General features: G+C 39.4%; 1 protein-coding gene across 1 annotated transcript in view; it reads right to left on the reverse strand.

Moving 5' to 3' along the window:
* AUNIP (aurora kinase A and ninein interacting protein) overlaps positions 1 to 17,505 on the reverse strand; it is a 30,368-nt gene that overhangs the window by 907 nt on the left and 11,956 nt on the right. Inside the window, exon 2 of the mRNA XM_065930091.1 lies at positions 1,397 to 1,538. Coding sequence (XP_065786163.1) covers positions 1,397 to 1,538 — 142 coding nt within the window. The remainder of the gene's footprint in view (positions 1 to 1,396; positions 1,539 to 17,505) is intronic.

A 17,505-nucleotide genomic window follows, 5' to 3' on the forward strand; every position in this document is an offset into this window, starting at 1 on the left:
GGCTTTTTCTGTAATCAGTATCAGCTACCATAACTACCTTTGATCTTCCTGCTTTCAATCTCTGTTCTAAAACACAGCTCTTATATTCCCCTTCTCAAATATATAGGTGCTTCCTTTGACCTACCTAATGAAGTCAAACTTGGCATATAATCAGACCACAACCTACTCTTCCAGTTGCATTTTCATGTTATGGGTTTGTTTAATACAATAGGGCTGATCAGTTTTGCTTTTGTTTTTTATTTAACATGTAGTTTTTTCTAAATAGTGATGCTGGCCAAATATTACTCCTGGATATTATCCTTTGAGAAACATGTTCAATATATACCATTTATGTAAAGTCTCAGAGATCACATTAACCAGCCAACTCAGAAATCTTCTGACAGAATATAGGTCTCCCACTCCCCAAATATTTCATGGAAAAGGGAATAAAGATACAATTATTTGCTAAGTCAATCAGTAGACAGGATGATTAAAAAAATTATTAGTGTCCAGACTGTATGTTTTATCAGGTGTGGAATGGATCCTGTCTGCCTTAAGGATAAATGAAACATGAAATTCCTACTCCACCACAAATGATGCCAAGATCTAATTATAAACAAAGCCGATAACTTTCTTCTTTCCTTTTCCAAGAAAATACTACAGAAATTGTTTTAAAAGAGTTCTCAACTTTGTCTAAGATTTCAATACAGACTATATAGAATATACAAGAATTTTGAATTGGAAAGTGGTTTTGAAAAAATCTGCACTCATTGCTTAAAGCAAAAGATTGTTTTAAGATTTTGTTTCTGGTAGGGAGAAAGCATTTTGAAGGCTTAGTCAAAGCAATCCTGGGAATTGCACCAAGAATTAGAACTCTTCCCAGCACCCTTCAACTGACAAGAATCCTGCTCTCTAAGCCCCTGCCTGCTCTGAGGCAGCTGGTCCCCAAAGAAGAACATGCAAACAAAGAATTGTCAAGGAATGATGAGACACAAGCCAAGCTTTCTAAGAAAAGAAACACCTTTGAACTTTGATTAATTTGAGAAGCTTCATATAGACATATCAATTATCAGTTAATCTTATACAGACTACTAAACTAACTGTAGCCAATCAAGACATACCTTACTAATACATATACCTTACTAATGGCTCCCCTCTGCACCCCCAATCCTCAAGTATACCCTTCCTCACTGCTCTGTCAGAGAATACCAATATATAATTTCAGACTGATAAATAGAACCAGAAAAGCATGTTTGTAAAAGCACGTATATATTGCTTTTCAAAAGACGATGCTTTCTCGTGCTCTATAACTCATCTAGTAAGTCAGCGATGTTTAACACAAAGCACCAGTGACACCAGCTTGGAAAGACGAGTGCATCCCTTTGCACCCTGATTGCTTCCAGTGTGCTCTCCATACCTGGCTGCAAGGTGAGGAAGGAAGCAATGCTTGTCTGCCGAGGGCCTGCAGATGGACAGCTTCTTTGAGTAAAAGAAATTTTAGCCTCTCTCTCTCCAGGAAGGAGTGTTAACATTTTGGTGCTTGACTTGATTAAATGTGTCTAAGAAAGGGGAGAAAAAGAATAATAGAAACGATTAATATCAAGACAGCTACTAGACAGGAAAGACTCAATAAACACCAGTTGCCCTCTTGGAACCACACTATATCTTTTGGACTCCACATATACTCTTCTCTAGTTTTGGCTGTACCCCACCTTCCACCATTTTCTGCCATACTGATGGTGTCTGTTTTTCCTCAAGAATCATATATTCCAATTCTAGCCCATTCTTTCTGCTTCCCTGTGGAAATCAGGCTGGCTGACTAAATAGGATTTATTGAAGGGATTCCACAGATGATATTCTCTCCTTTATATTTAAAGATAATTTGTGATTCTACATCAGCAGCAGTTGGTTCATTTTCAGTAGTTTTCAAATAGTCACATAGTGGTTTAACAGCATGGCTCCTGAGTCACAGAGCTTCTCCTCAAATCAGCACCAGTTTTGCCACAGCCCATTAGCTGCATGACCCTCTAGAAGTTGTTTGATCTCTGTATCATTCTCATCTGTGAAATGAAGACAATAGCAGTACCAAGCCCACAGGGCAGTTATGAAGATTTGTGAGTTAATTCACATAAAAGGTTTACACAATTCTCATACATAGACAACATTTAATAATAGTTGGCTGTTGGTAAGAGGAGCAATGAAGCAGCACAAATCTCACTACACTTACACTCATCCCATGCTCCTTTATTTGTGATTTGGTTTTGATTCCATTTGCTTGTTGTGGAATGCCCAAAAAGTAGGGAAAGTAGGATTATATTCAATTTGGCTGTGAAAGTCAAAGACAGAATGAGATTTGCCAATATCCATGTACCAGTTTCACATACTGTTGAAGTGTAGCTTGAAGGATTTTGAGCATTACCTTGCTAGCACGCGAGACGAGCATATTTGAACAGTAGTTTGAACATTCTTTGTCACTGCCTTTGGGATTGGAATGAAAACTAACCTTTCCCAGTCCTGTGGCCACTGCTGAGTTTTCCAGATTTGCTGGCATAGAGTGCAGCAGTTTAACAGCATCATCTTTTAGGATTTGAAGTAGCTCAGTTGGAATTCCATCACCTCCACTAGTTTTGTTTGTAGTAATTCTTCCTAAGGCCCGCTTGACAAGGAGACGCTTGCCCCTTGGAAGAAAAGCTATGACAAACCTAGACAGCATATTAAAAAGCAGAGACACCACTTTGCCAACAAAGGTCCATATAGTCAAAGCTATGGTTTTTCCAGCAGTCATGTATGGATGTAAGAGACCACAAAGAAGGCTGAGCACCAAAGAAATGATGCTTTCAAACTCTGGTGCTGCAGAATACTCTTGAGAGTCCCATGGACTGCAAGATCTAACCAGTCCATCCTAAAGGAAATCAACCCTGAATATTCATTGGAAGGATTGATGCTGAAGCTCCAATACTTTGGCCACCTGATGCAAAGAGCTGACTCATTGGAAAAGATTCTGATGCTGGGAAAGATTAAGGCAAGAGGAGAAGGGGACAACAGAGGACAAGATGGTTGGACAGAAGTTGGATGGCATCACCAACTCAATAGACATGAGTTTCAGCAAACTCCAGGAGACTGAAGGAAAGCCTGGCATGCTGCAGTCCATGGGGTCGCAAAGCCAGACACAACTTAGCAAATGAACAACAATGTACCAATTTGGAAGTAGGCCTGAAATATGAACCCAAATTATTAATTCTAGCCCAAAGTTGACTTCATTTTAACATTTGGAAAATCCTGGGCATAAAATTCATACTCTGACTTGTAGTGTTAATACGGAGTATTTCCTTCCACCATACAAAACTAGAAAACTGAATCAGATACAGAAACAACTGATTTTGGATGATGGATAACAGGCAGGGCAGGATTGTGATCCCCGAAAGCAGGAAAAATAAGGTGAACTCTGGATGGCCCTAGGTAGCACTTGTCAGACTGCACTGTATGTAGAGAGGTACCCAGGCAGAGCACTGCAGTCTTGATGAATTGAGCAGCCTAAGATTGGAATCTGGGGAAAGATGAGGTGGCTGGTATTTGCAGCACAGAGAAGCACATCCAGAAATCTACATAGAGAGCCCTTCAGTTCATTACTGAAAACAAACCCACCTGTGTGGTAGGCAAAACACCATGAGGTCAGACAAAAAATGCCAGGAAGCGCAAGATGAACAATTCCTAGAGCTCACACAGGGCTGGGAGGGTTCTCACTAGCCAACTGTAGAAGCACTTTTTTTTTTAATTGGAGTAGAATTGCTTTCCAGTGTTGTTAGTTTCTGCTGTACAACTAAGTGAGAAGTGAAAGTGTTAGTTGCTCAGTTGGGTCTGACTCTTCATGACCCCATTTACTGTAGCCCACCAGGCTCCTCTGGCCATGAAATTCTCCAGATAAAGAGTACTGGAGCGGGTGGCCATTTCCTTCTCCAAGGGATCTGCCCAACCCAGGTCTCCTGCACTGCAGGCTGATTCTTTACTGTTTGAGCCATGTAACTCCTCCCTCTTGGACCTCCCTCCCACCCACATCCCTATCCCACCCATCTAGGTCATCACAGAGCACCAAGCTGATTTCCCTGTGCTATACAGAAGGATCCCATTAGCTATCTGTTTTACACATGGTAGTGTATATATGTCGATCCTAATCTCCCAATTCATCCCTGCCCTCACCTTACCCCTGTGTCCACACATCCATTCTCTACATCTGCATCTCTATTCCTGCCCTGGAAATAGGTTCATCTATACCATTTTTCTAGATTCTACATATATGTGTTAATATATGATACTTGGATTAAAGACCTTTTCACTATTAAAGACCATTTCATTAAAGACCATTTCACTATTACAAAACTCTTAGAGGAAAACAGGAAATAAACTCTGACATAAACCACAGCAAGATCTTTTTCAACCCACCTCCTAGAGTAATGAAACAAACAAACAAAATAAACAAATAGAACCTAATTAAACTTAAAAGCTTTTGCACACTTAGCGCCTGTGGGAATGACAATGGAAGGATAAGGCCCCCCTCTGGGCAGGGGAATCTTGAAGAAGAGAAAACAGACACTAATCACCCCTGCCTCCGGACAGTATCTATCGAAATGTAATCACAGGCTTATCGGTTATTAACCGGTTGGAATGTAACCGCAGGCTTATTGATAATATATTAACTGTTTGAACACATAACACGTGAATGATGGGGTTACTGTGATTGTATTTACTCTTCCTTTGTAAGCCTCAAGGGATTTGGGGTGGTGGGTTTGGACACGTACACATGGGGTATAGAAGATTTTCACAAATGCTGGTTGGGGCCCTTGGCTAAGAGGAGACTCTGCCTTGGGCCCGCCGGTGTAATAAACTGCCCTCCACTAAAAAAAAAAAAAAAAAGCTTTTGCACAGCAAAGGAAACCATAAATAAGATGAAAAGACAACTCTCAGAATGGGAGAAAACATATGCAAACAAAACAACAGACAAAAGACCAATCTCCAAATATACAAACAGCTCATGGAGCTCAATATCAAAAAAACAACCCAAATCAAAAAATGGGTGGAAGACCTAAAGAGACATTTCTTCCTAGAAAGACCTTTTTAACATCAGTGACATTTAGCAGAATTAGTAGAAGGATCAGCCCTGGTGGCTCAGAGGGTAAAGCGCCTGCCTGAAATGCAGTAGATCCGGGTTTGATCCCTGGGTCAGGAAGATCCCCTGGAGAAGGAAGTAGCAGCCCACTCCAGTACTCTTGCCTGGAAAATCCCATGGACGGAGGAGCCTGGTAGGCTACAGTCCATGGGGTCGCAAGAGTCCGACATGACTGAACAACTTCATTCACCCCTTAGCAATTCTAAACTGGGCCCAGAACAAAAACTATTCCAAACCTGTCCTGCTATTGCTTTTCAGTCACCAAGTCATGTCTGACTCTTAGCAACCCCATGGATTGCAACACACCAGGTTGCCTTGTCCCTCATTATCACCCAGAATTTGCCCAAGTTCATATTTGTTGAATCGACCAGTCCTAACAAAGCTTAAAAGCAAGCTGACTGGGACTACCCTGGTGGCTCAGTGGCAAAGAAGCCACCTGCCAATGCAGGAGACATGAATTCGATTCCTGATTCACATGCCAAGGAGCAACTAAGCCCATGCGCCACAACTACTGATTAAGCCTGTGCTGCAGAGCCCAAGAGCCGCAACTACAGTAGCCTGTGCACCCTAGAACCTGTGCTCCACAACAAAAGAAGCCACAGCAAGGAGAAGCCTTCGCACCGCAACTAGAGAGTAGCCTCCACCCTGCAACTAGAGGAAAAGTCAATGCATCAATGAAGACTAGTACAGCCAAAAATAAATACTTTTTTTAAAAAAAAAAAGCAAGGTGATTAGCAAGTAACTATCTGCCAAAACAAATTTCAATGTTCTTTAAAGACAACAAAATGTAGAACCCCAGCAATGTAGAACCATGGTCGAGCACCCAACAAAAAATTGCTAGATATGTGAAATGCAGGAAAATAATCCATAATGGGGAGGTGGGGGTGGAGTGGAGGATCAGTTAATGGAAACAGACTCAGAAAAACCAGGGATGACTGGGAATTCCCTGGCAGTTTAGTAGTTAGGACTTCACCATTTCACTACTGAGGAACTGGGTTCACTCCCTGATCAGGGAACTAAGATCCAGGGAACTGCAAGCTGAGTTGTAGGCCCATATATATATATATATATATATATATATATATATATATATATGTGTGTGTGTGTGTGTGTGTTGTAGGCCCATATATGTGTGTGTGTGTGTATACATGTATATATACATATGTATATATGTATACACATGTATATATATATACACACATATACACACACACATATGGGGGGGGTGTGTGTGTATCAAGGATGACAGAATTAGCAAACTTTAAATATGCTCAAGGATTTAAAGGAAAATGTGAAAATAATGAAAGAAATAGAAGTTATGAAACATTCACTAGATGGGCTTAATAGATTATAAAGACTACAGGAAAAAAAAAAAAAAAACAGTGGGACCTGAAGTCATAGCGATATAAACAATCCAAAAATGAAGCAGAGTGAGAAACTGAAAAGAATAAATTCTTAATGGTCTGTGGGATATCAAGCACACATATAACAAGAATTCCAAAAAACAAGGTGAAAGACAGCCGAAAATATACTTAGAAATAATAGCCCAAATTTTTTCGAATTTGCTGCAAACTACAAAAAACTGTGACTGTCTTTTTCAAAGATGGCTGATAAAAAGTACCCAAGTACTGCATTTTGGACCCAGATGACCACGATGGTGTGATAACTCACCTAGAGCCAGACATCCTGAAGTGTGAAGTCAAGTGGGCCTTAGGAAGCATCACTATGAACAAAGCTGTGGAGGTGAAGAAATTCCAGCTGAGCTATTTCAAATCCTAAAGGATGATGCTGTGAAAGTGCCGCACTCAAAATGCCAGCCAATTTGGAAAACTTAGCAGTGGCCACAGGACTGGAAAAAATTTTCATTCCAATCCCAAAGAAAGACAATACCAAAGAATATTCAAACTACCACACAGTTGTACTCATTTCACCTGCTAGCAAAGTAATGCTCAAGCTAGGCTTCAACAGTATGTGAACCAAGAACTTCCAGATGTTCAAGCTGGATTTAGAAAAGGGAGAGGAACCAAAGATCAAATTGCCAACATCTGCTGGATTATCGAAAAAGCAAGATAATTCCAGAAAAACATCTGCTTCATTGACTACGCTAAAGCCTTTGTGTGGATCACAACAAACTGTGGAAAATTCTAAAAGAGATGGAAATACCAGATCACCTTTCCTCCCTCCTGATAAACCTGTATGCAGGTCAAGAAGTAACGGTCAGAACCAGACATAGAACAACAGACTGGTTGTAAATTGGGAAAGGAGTATGTCAAGGCTGTATATTGTTACCCTGATTATTTAACTTATATGCAGAGTACATTGTGCGAAATGCCAGGCTGAATGAAGCACAAGCTGGAATCAAGATTCCAGGGAGAAATATCCATAACCTCAGATATTCAGATTATACCATCCTTATGGCAGAAATTGAAGAAGAACTAAAGAGCCTCTTGATGAAGGTGAAAGAGAAAAGTGAAAAAGCTAGCTTAAAACTCAACATTAAAAAAATGAAGATCAAGGCATCCGGTCCCATCACTTCATGGCAATAGATGGGGAAACAACGGAAACAGTGACAGATTTTATTTCCTTGGGCTCCAAAATCACTGCAGATGGTGACTGCAGCCATGAAATTAAAAGACGCTTTCTCCTTGGAAGAAAAGCTATGACAGGAATGGGCAAATTTTATTCAGATGACCATTATATCTACTACTGTGGGCAAGAATCCCTTAGAAGAAATGGAATAGCCCTCATAGTCAATGAAAGAGTCCAAAATGCAGTACTTTGGTGCAATTTCAAAAATGACAGAATGATCTCTGTTCGTTTCCAAGGCAAACCATTCACTATCACAGTAATCCAAGTTTATGACCCAACCACTAATGCCGAAGAAGCTGAACGGTTCTATGAAGATCTACAAGACCTTCTAGAACTAACACCAAAAAAAGATGTTCTTTTCAGAATCAGTTCAGTTGCTCAGTCATATCCGACTCTACAACCCCATGAGCTGCAGCATGTCAGGCGTCCCTGTCCGTCACAACTCCTGGAGCTTGCTCAAACTCATGTCCATCGAGTTGGTGATGCCATCCAACCACCTGATCTTCTGTCGTCCCCTTCTCCTCCTGCCTTCAATCTTTCCCAGCATCAGGGTCTTTTCAAATGAGTCAGTTCTTCGCATCAGGTAGCTTCAGCATCAGTCTTTCCAATGAATATTCAGGACTGACTTCCTTTAGGACTGACTGGTTGGATCTCCTTGCAGTCCAAGGGACTCACCATAGGGGACTGGAATGCAAAAGAAGGAAGTCAAGAGATATCCGGAGTAACAGCCAAGTTTTGCCTTGGAATTCAAAATGAAGCAGGGCAAAGGCTAACAGTTCTGCCAAGAGAATGAACTGGCCACAGCAAACACCCTCTTCCAACAACATAAGAGACAACTCTACACATGGACATCACCAGATGGTCAATACTGAAATCAGATTGATTATATTCTTTGCAGCCAAAGATGAAGAACCTCTATACAGTCAGCAAAAACAAAACCAGAAGCTAACTGTGGCTCAGATCATAAACTCCTTATTGCAAAATTCAGACTTAAATTGAAGAAAGTAGGGGAAACCACTAGGCCATTCAGATATGACCTACATCAAATCCCTTAACGATTATACAGTGGAAGAGACAAATAGATTCAAGGGATTAGATCTGATAGAGTGCCTGAAGGACTAGGGATGGAGGTTCCTAACATTATACAGGAGGCAGTGATCAAAACCATGCCCAAGAAAAAGAAATGCAAAAAGGCAAAATGGTCTGTCTGAGGAAGACTTACAAATAGCTGAGAAAAGGAGAAGTCAAAAGGCCAAGGATAAAAGGAAAGATATACCAGTCTGAATGCAGAGTTCCAAAGAATAGCAAGGAGAGTTAAGGAAGCCTTCCTAAGTGATCAATGACAAATCAAGACAGCATACTGAAAAGCAGTGACATCACTTTGCCAGCAAAGGTCCATATAATCAAACCTATGGTTTTTTTCCAGTAGTCATGTATGGATATGAGAGTTGGACTATAAAGAAAGCTGAGCATCAAACAATTGATGCTTCTGAACTGTGGTGTTGGAGAAGACTCTTAAGAGTCCCTTGAACTGCAAGGAGATCAAACCAGTCAATCCTAAAAGGAAATCAATCCTGAATACTCATTGGAAGGATTGATGCTAAAGCTGTAGCTCCAACATTTTGGCCACCTGATGCAAAGAGACGACTCATTAGAAAATGCCCTGCTGCTAGAAAGATTGAAGGCAGTAGGAGAAGGGGACAACAGAAGACGAGATGGTTGGACAGAAGTTGGATGGCATCACTGACTCAATGGACATGAGTTTGAGCAAGCTCCAGGAGATGGCAAAGGACAGGGAAGTCTGGCATGCTTCAGTCCATAGGGTCACAAAGAGTCGGACACAACGAAGTGACTAAAAAACATCAATAAAAAGATGATCATGTCACATGTTCTTATAATCTGACCTTGCTACTTTTCCCATCAAGTGGTGGGAGCCATATTGCCTCACCTTGAATTTGTCAATAACGTTGTGGCTGCCTGACCAATAAAGTATGACAGAAGTAACACTACGTGATTTCTAAAACTGGGTCATAAAAATATCATGTACTTTGCCTTGCTTTCTTGAGATGCTGACACTTGGAATCTGGCCACCATGCTATGAGGAACCTGAAGCAGACACACGTCTCTCTAAATTGTATGAGACACACATGCAAGATATGTGAAATAATGTGCATTAATAATACCTGTGTACTAGGTACTGGGGAAACAGTGATGAACAAAACAGTGTTTCTACTCTGGTAAAGGTTACAGCTTAAGGGAAAAACAAACAAACTAGTAACAGTTATTTAAACTACTGCATGTATGCTGAATCCTCTGAAGATGACTTACAGAAAACTACAGATATCAGAAAACAGTTAGACTTCAATTAGTAAAACATCTGGAACAAGCTTTTTACCAATCGGCCATACTGAGCAGGATTAGAAAGATTCCTTCCTTAGGTCAGAGTGATGTCAGGAGTAATACTGCCCCAGGTATAGACCTCTCAGAAAGTCCATCACTTCAAGCATTTAAATTTATCTCAGGATATTGTTAAGACTCTGAGACCGGTCACCTGGGACTGAGAAGGACTCAGGTACAAAGTTTTTCAGCTGATGATCCCTACTTCAAAATAAAAGCAGCCCCTGTACATATTATACATTACATAGTATTAATATAAGAAAGCCTATCTATCAGGCATAGGGTTCCTACAGGAGCAAACCCCTTAGTAAACCTCAGCCTACATATTAACAGTTTACCCTATAAGAATGCAACAAAGAACCTAACTTCAAGAGACACATTCCCTCCAAAACCAAAGATTCTCTAGTCCTTTGGTATATCACATTCATGGCCCAGTTGTTTGCTTCTTTCAGAGTGGTAGAAGGGAAAACTGACTTCAACTATAGAGTTCCTGCTACTCTTGCTATATAACAAGAATTCCCTATGATGTATTCCTATAGAGAATGATGCTTTTTAGGAGGGGTGCTGCTAGTCACCCCAAGAATGATCCTTTCTTATACTCACAACTCTGGTAGCAAAGCAAATCTAGGGTCATATGTGTCACCTTTCTTATTACTAGAAAATGTTTCCATGCTTCCATAGAATTTAAATTCTGTTTAGCCCTCATTCTATCCTATCTCTTCTGATAATTTATCTGCAAGTTTGTCTTCAAGTTCTACTTTTAAACCAATTTATTAATTCCTTTTTTAATGATTCATATGTCTTCAGGCCTAGTACATAATTTGATCCAACTTCTTTTTTTCATAATGGTTACTCTGGTCTTGAATCTGTGTATGAAATATCACTTTCCATATAATGCGACAGTTTTGAAATACATGACTGTATTTAGTTCTTTTTTGAAATGCTTCCTTTATGTTTCCCAGGGCATGTCTTCCCACTTCTAGAATCACAGGAAACATCATCATCAAGTCACCCCTTCCTCTTTAGTCTCTCTTAGAATGAATTTAATGACATTTTGACATTTTGAATGAAAACCCAAATGTCCATCGACAGAGGAATGGATAAAGAAGATGTGATACATATATAAAATGTAATATTAGTCATAAAAAGAAATGAAATAGTGCCATTTACAAAGACATGTCTGGATCCAGAGATTGTCATACTGAGTGAAGTAAGTCAGACAGAGAAAAAGAAATTTCATATGGATATTGCTTATATGCAGAATCTTTTTTTTTTTCCAATTATTTTTATTAGTTGGAGGCAAATTACTTCGCAACATTGCAGTGGGTTTTGTCATACATTGACATGAATCAGCCATGGAGTTACATGTATTCCCCATCCCGATCCCCCCTCCCACCTCCCCCCCCACCCGATTCCCCTGGGTCTTATATGCAGAATCTTAAAAAAATTATACAAATGAACTTTTTTACAAAACAGAAACAAACTCACAGATTTAGAGAAAGAACTTATGGTTACCAGGGGAGAGTATGGGGTAGGGGAACAGATAGGGAGTTTGAGATTGACATGTACACATTGCTTTATTTAAAATGAATAACTAACAAGAACCTACTTATAGTACAGGGAACTCTGATCAATATTATGTAACAATCTAAATGGGAAAAGAATTCGAAAAAGAATAGATATAAATATATGTATAACTGAATCACTTTGCTGTATACCTGAAACTAACACATTGTTAATCAACTACACTCCAACATAAAATAAAAAGGTTAAAATGGACAACCTAGAAAAAATGGACAAATTCCTAGAAATGTACAATTTCCCAAGACAGAACCAGGAAGAAACAGAAAATATGAACGAACTAATTACCAGTAATGAAGTTGAATCAGTAATAAAAACGATCCCACCAAACAAAAGTCCAGGGACTTGCCTGGCAGTCCAGTGGCTAAGACTCCGTGCACCTAATGCAGGGAACAGGAGTCCAATCCCTGGTCAGGGGACTGAGATCCCGCTTGCTGCACAGTGCAACCAAAAAAAAAAAAGTTCAAGACCATATGGCTTCACAGGTGAATTTTACCAAACATTAACACCTATCCTTAAATTATTCCAAAAAACTGCAGATAAAACACAAACTTATTGTATGAGGCCAGCATCATCCTGATGCAAAAACCAGACAAAGATAACACACAGAAAAAAAATTACAGGCCAATATCACTGGTGAACATACACACAAAAATCCTCAACAAATTAACAGCAAACTAAATCCAACAATACACAGTGATAAAGTGGATTTTATCCTAGGGATGCAAGGTTGGTTCAATATCTGAAAAATCAATATTATACACTATATTAACAAGCTGAAGAATAAAAATCATATAATCATCTCAACAGATAAAGAAAGAGACTGACAAAATTCAATATCCAGTTATGACAAAACTCTCCAGAAACGTATATACAGGGAACATAGCTCAACATAATAAAGGCTTTATATGATAAGCCCACAACCAACATCATACTCAGTGGTGAAAAGCTGAAAGCATTCCTCTAAAATCAGGAACAAGACAAGGATGCCCACTCTCACCACTTTTATTCAACATAGTACTAAAAGTCCTAGCCACAGCAATCAGGTAAGAAAGAGAAATAAAAGAGAGCCAAACTGGAAAGAAAGAAGTAAAACTGTCACTGTTGGTAGATGTCATTATACTATACACAGAAAATCCTAAAACTGCCACCAAAAAAATACAAGAGCTCATCAATAAACTGGGTAAAGTTGTAGGATACAAAATTAATAAACAGAAATCTGTTGCATTTTTATACACTAACAATGAATTATCAGAAAGACAAATTAAGGAAACATTTACAATCACATCAAATTTAATAAAATATCTAGTAATAAACCTACCTAAGGAAGTGAAAGATTTATACTCAGAAACCATACAACGTTGATGAAAGAAATTGAAGATGACACAAACAGATGGAAGGATAAATTGTGCTCATGGATTGGAAGAATTTAATATTATTAAATTCATTTTTAATAAAATTATTAAATTCATTTTAGTATTATTAAAATGACCACAATACCCAAGGCAATCCACAGATTTTCCTAAAACTCATAGAAAAAAAAAAAACACACCCAGAACACTCTGTGACAAATCATAGCAATGCCCTTTTTCTGGTCTGTCTCCTAAGGCAAAAGAAACATAAGCAAAAATAAACAAATGTAACCTAATTAAATTTTAAAGTTTTGCACAGCAAAGGAAACCACCAACAAAATGAATTTGCAAATGATAATGACCAATAAGGGGTTAATATCTAAAAATATATAAATAGCTCATACAGTCAGTCAGTCACTTCAGTCATTCAGTCGTGTCGGCCTCTTTGGGACCCCGTGAATCGCAGCATGCCACGCCTCCCTGTCCATCACCAACTCCCGGAACAACTCAGTATCAAAAAAAACAAAAAATCCAATTAGAAAATGGGGAGAAGATTTCCCCGGTGTCCAGTGATTAAGAATCTGTGCTTCTAATGCAAGGGGCACAAGTCAGGTTCCTGTTCAGGTAACTAAGATTCCACATGCTGCATGACGTGGTCAAAGCAATGAAAATAAATAAATTTTTTAATTTTTAAAATTAAATTTTTAAAATAAAATGATTAAAAAAATATTTTTAATGGGCAGGAGACCTGAATAGATCTTTTTCCAAAGAAGACAAACAAACGGCCAAAAGGCAAATGAAAAGATGCTCAACATCGTTAATCATCGGAGACAGGCAAATTAAAACCACAAATGAGATGGCCCCTCACATCTATCAAAATGGCTACCATCAAAAAGACTACAAATAAATGTTGGCAAGGATGTGGAGAAAAGGAAACCCCTGTTCACTGTTAGTGAAAATGCAAATTGATACAGCCACAGTGGAAAATAAAATGGAGGTTCCTTTTAAAAACTAAGGCTAGAGCTACCATATGATCCAGCAATCCCACTCCTGGGCATATATCTGCAAAAGATGAAAACTCAAAGTCAAAAAGATACATGCACCCCAATGTTCATAGCAGCATTTATACCTGCCAAGATATGGAAGAAACCTAAGTGTCCATCAACAGAGAAATGGATAAAGAAGATGTGGTGTATGTGTATATTCACACACACACAATGGGGGAGTTCCCTGGAGGTCCAGTGGTTAGGACTCAGTCCTTCCACTGCCCTGGCCTCAGGTTCAATCCCTGGTCAGTGAACTAAGATCCCATAAGACAAGCAGTATGGCCTACACACACACACGGAACACTACTCATTCAAAAAAGAATGAAATTTTGCCATCTGCAATAAGAATGAACCTGGAGGGTATTATGCTTAGTGAAACAAGTGAGACAGAGAAAGACAAATACCATGTTCTATCACATATATGTGGAATCTAAAAAGTAAAACAAACTAGTGAACATAACAACAACAACAAAAGAAAAAAAACCAGACAATACAGAGAACAAACTAGTGGTCACCAATGGGCAGAGAGAAGGAGGGAATGGCAAGACAGGAATAAAGGATTCAGTTCAGTTCAGTCACTCAGTCATGGCCGACTCTTTGAGACCCCAAGAACCGCAGCAAGCCAGGCCTGCCTGTCCATCACAAACTCCCGGAGTTACTCAAACTCATCTCCATTGAGTTAGTGATGCCATCCATCCATCTCATCCTCTATTGTCCTCTTCTCCTCCTGCCCTCAATCTTTCCCAGCATCAGGGTCTTTTCAAATGAGTCAGCTCTTCACATCAGGTGGCCAAAGTATTGGAGTTTCAGCTTGAACATCAGTCCCTCAAATGAACACCCAGGACTGATCTCCTTTAGAATGGACTGGTTGGATCTCCTTGCAGTCCAAGGGACTCTCAAGAGTCTTCAACACCACAGTTCAAAAGCATCAATTCTTCAGCACTCAGCTTTCTTCACCGTCCAATTCTCAACATCCATACAGGACTACTGGAAAAACCATAGCTTTGACTAGACAGACCTTTGTTGACAAAGTAATGTCCCTGCTTTTTAATATGCTATCTAGGTTGGTCATAACTTTCCTTCCAAGGAGTAAGCGTCTTTTAATTTCATGGCTGCAGTCACCATCTGCAGTGATTTTGGAGCCCTAAAAAATAAAGTCAGCCACTGTTTCCACTTTTTCCCCATCTGTTTGCCATGAAGTGATGGGACCAGATGCCATGATCTTAGTTTCCTGAATACTGAGCTTTAAGTCAACTTTTTCACTCTCCTCTTCCACTTTCAAGAGGCTTTTTAGTTCTTCTTCACTTTCTGCCATAAGGGTGGTGTCATCTGTATATCTGAGGTTATTGATATTTCTCTGCCGAAGTTCAGCCCCAACGGGTCTAGGAATACCCAAGGGATGAGTGGCATCGGCGAGAAGTGCACAGACTCTGGTTGCAATACAAGAGCTCATCTACCTTTATTTTTTTAACAGCTCAGATTATATAGAATTATTTTTCTTGCCTCCCCCTTACCATCCCCCATGTTACATCAGATATTGGTTTCATACCTCCGTAAATATTTTTCCCTCATATCTTTCCCAGTGATTTCATCTGGAACAATCCCGATGACAGGGTTTTTTTCCTTGAATGTTCCATACATTAGTCTTCTTTTTTTTTTTTTTTTTTAAATTTTTATTTTTCAGTGGGTTTTGTCATACATTGATATGAATCAGCCATAGAGTTACACGAATTCCCCATCCCGGTCTCCCATCCCACCTCCCTCTCCACCCGATTCCTCTGGATCTTCCCAGCCCAACAGGCCCGAGCACTTGACTCATGCCTCCCACCTGGGCTGGTGGTCTGTTTCACCACAGATAATATACATGCTGTTCTTTCGAAACATCCCACCCTCCCCTTCTCCCACAGAGTTCAAAAGTCTGTTCTGTACTTCTGCGTCTCTTCTTTTGCCCTGCATATAGGGCCATCGTTACCATCTTTCTAAATTCCGTATATATCTGTTAGTATACTGTAATGTTCTTTATCTTTCTGGCTCACCTCACTCTGTATAATGGGCTCCAGTTTCATCCATCTCATTAGAACTGATTCAAATGAATTCTTTTTAACGGCTGAGTAATATTCCATGGTGTATATGTACCACAGCTTCCTTATCCATTCATCTGCTGATGGGCATCTAGGTTGCTTCCATGTCCTGGCTATTATAAACAGTGCTGCGATGAACATTGGGGTGCACGTGTCTCTTTCAGATCTGGATTCCTCAGTGTGTATGCCCAGAAGTGGTATTGCTGGGTCATATGGCAGTTCTATTTCCAGTTTTTTAAGAAATCTCCACACTGTTTTCCATAATGGCTGTACTAGTTTGCATTCCCACCAACAGTGTAAGAGGGTTCCCTTTTCTCCACACCCTCTCCAGCATTTATTGCTTGTAGACTTTTGGATAGCAGCCATCCTGACTGGCGTGTAATGGTACCTCATTGTGGTTTTGATTTGCATTTCTCTGATAATGAGTGATGTGGAGCATCTTTTCATGTGTTTGTTAGCCATCTGTATGTCTTCTTTGGAGAAATGTCTGTTTAGTTCTTTGGCCCATTTTTTGATTGGGTCATTTATTTTTCTGGAATTGAGCTTCAGGAGTTGCTTGTATATTTTTGAGATTAATCCTTTGTCTGTTTCTTCATTTGCTATTATTTTCTCCCAATCTGAGGGCTGTCTTTTCACCTTACTTATAGTTTCCTTTGTTGTGCAAAAGCTTTTAAGTTTCATTAGGTCCCATTTGTTTAGTTTTGCTTTTATTTCCAATATTCTGGGAGGTGGGTCATAGAAGATCTTGCTGTGATTTATGTCAGAGAGTGTTTTTCCTATGTTCTCCTCTAGGAGTTTTATAGTTTCTGGTCTTACATTTAGATCTTTAATCCATTTTGAGTTTATTTTTGTGTATGGTGTTAGAAAGTGTTCTAGTTTCATTCTTTTACAAGTGGTTGACCAGTTTTCCCAGCACCACTTGTTAAAGAGATTGTCTTTTTTCCATTGTATATCCTTGCCTCCTTTGTCAAAGATAAGGTGTTCATAGGTTCGTGGATTTATCTCTGGACTTTCTATTCTGTTCCATTGATCTATATTTCTGTCTTTGTGCCAGTACCATACTGTCTTGATGACTGTGGCTTTGTAGTAGAGTCTGAAGTCAGGCAGGTTGATTCCTCCAGTTCCATTCTTCTTTCTCAAGATTACTTTGGCTATTCGAGGTTTTTTGTATTTCCATACAAATTGTGAAATTATTTGTTCTAGTTCTGTGAAAAATACCGTTGGTAGCTTGATAGGGATTGCATTGAATCTATAGATTGCTTTGGGTAGAATAGCCATTTTGACAATATTGATTCTTCCAATCCATGAACACGGTA

This window comes from Muntiacus reevesi, chromosome 3, assembly GCF_963930625.1.
Source record: "Muntiacus reevesi chromosome 3, mMunRee1.1, whole genome shotgun sequence".
Classification (NCBI taxonomy): domain Eukaryota; kingdom Metazoa; phylum Chordata; class Mammalia; order Artiodactyla; family Cervidae; genus Muntiacus; species Muntiacus reevesi.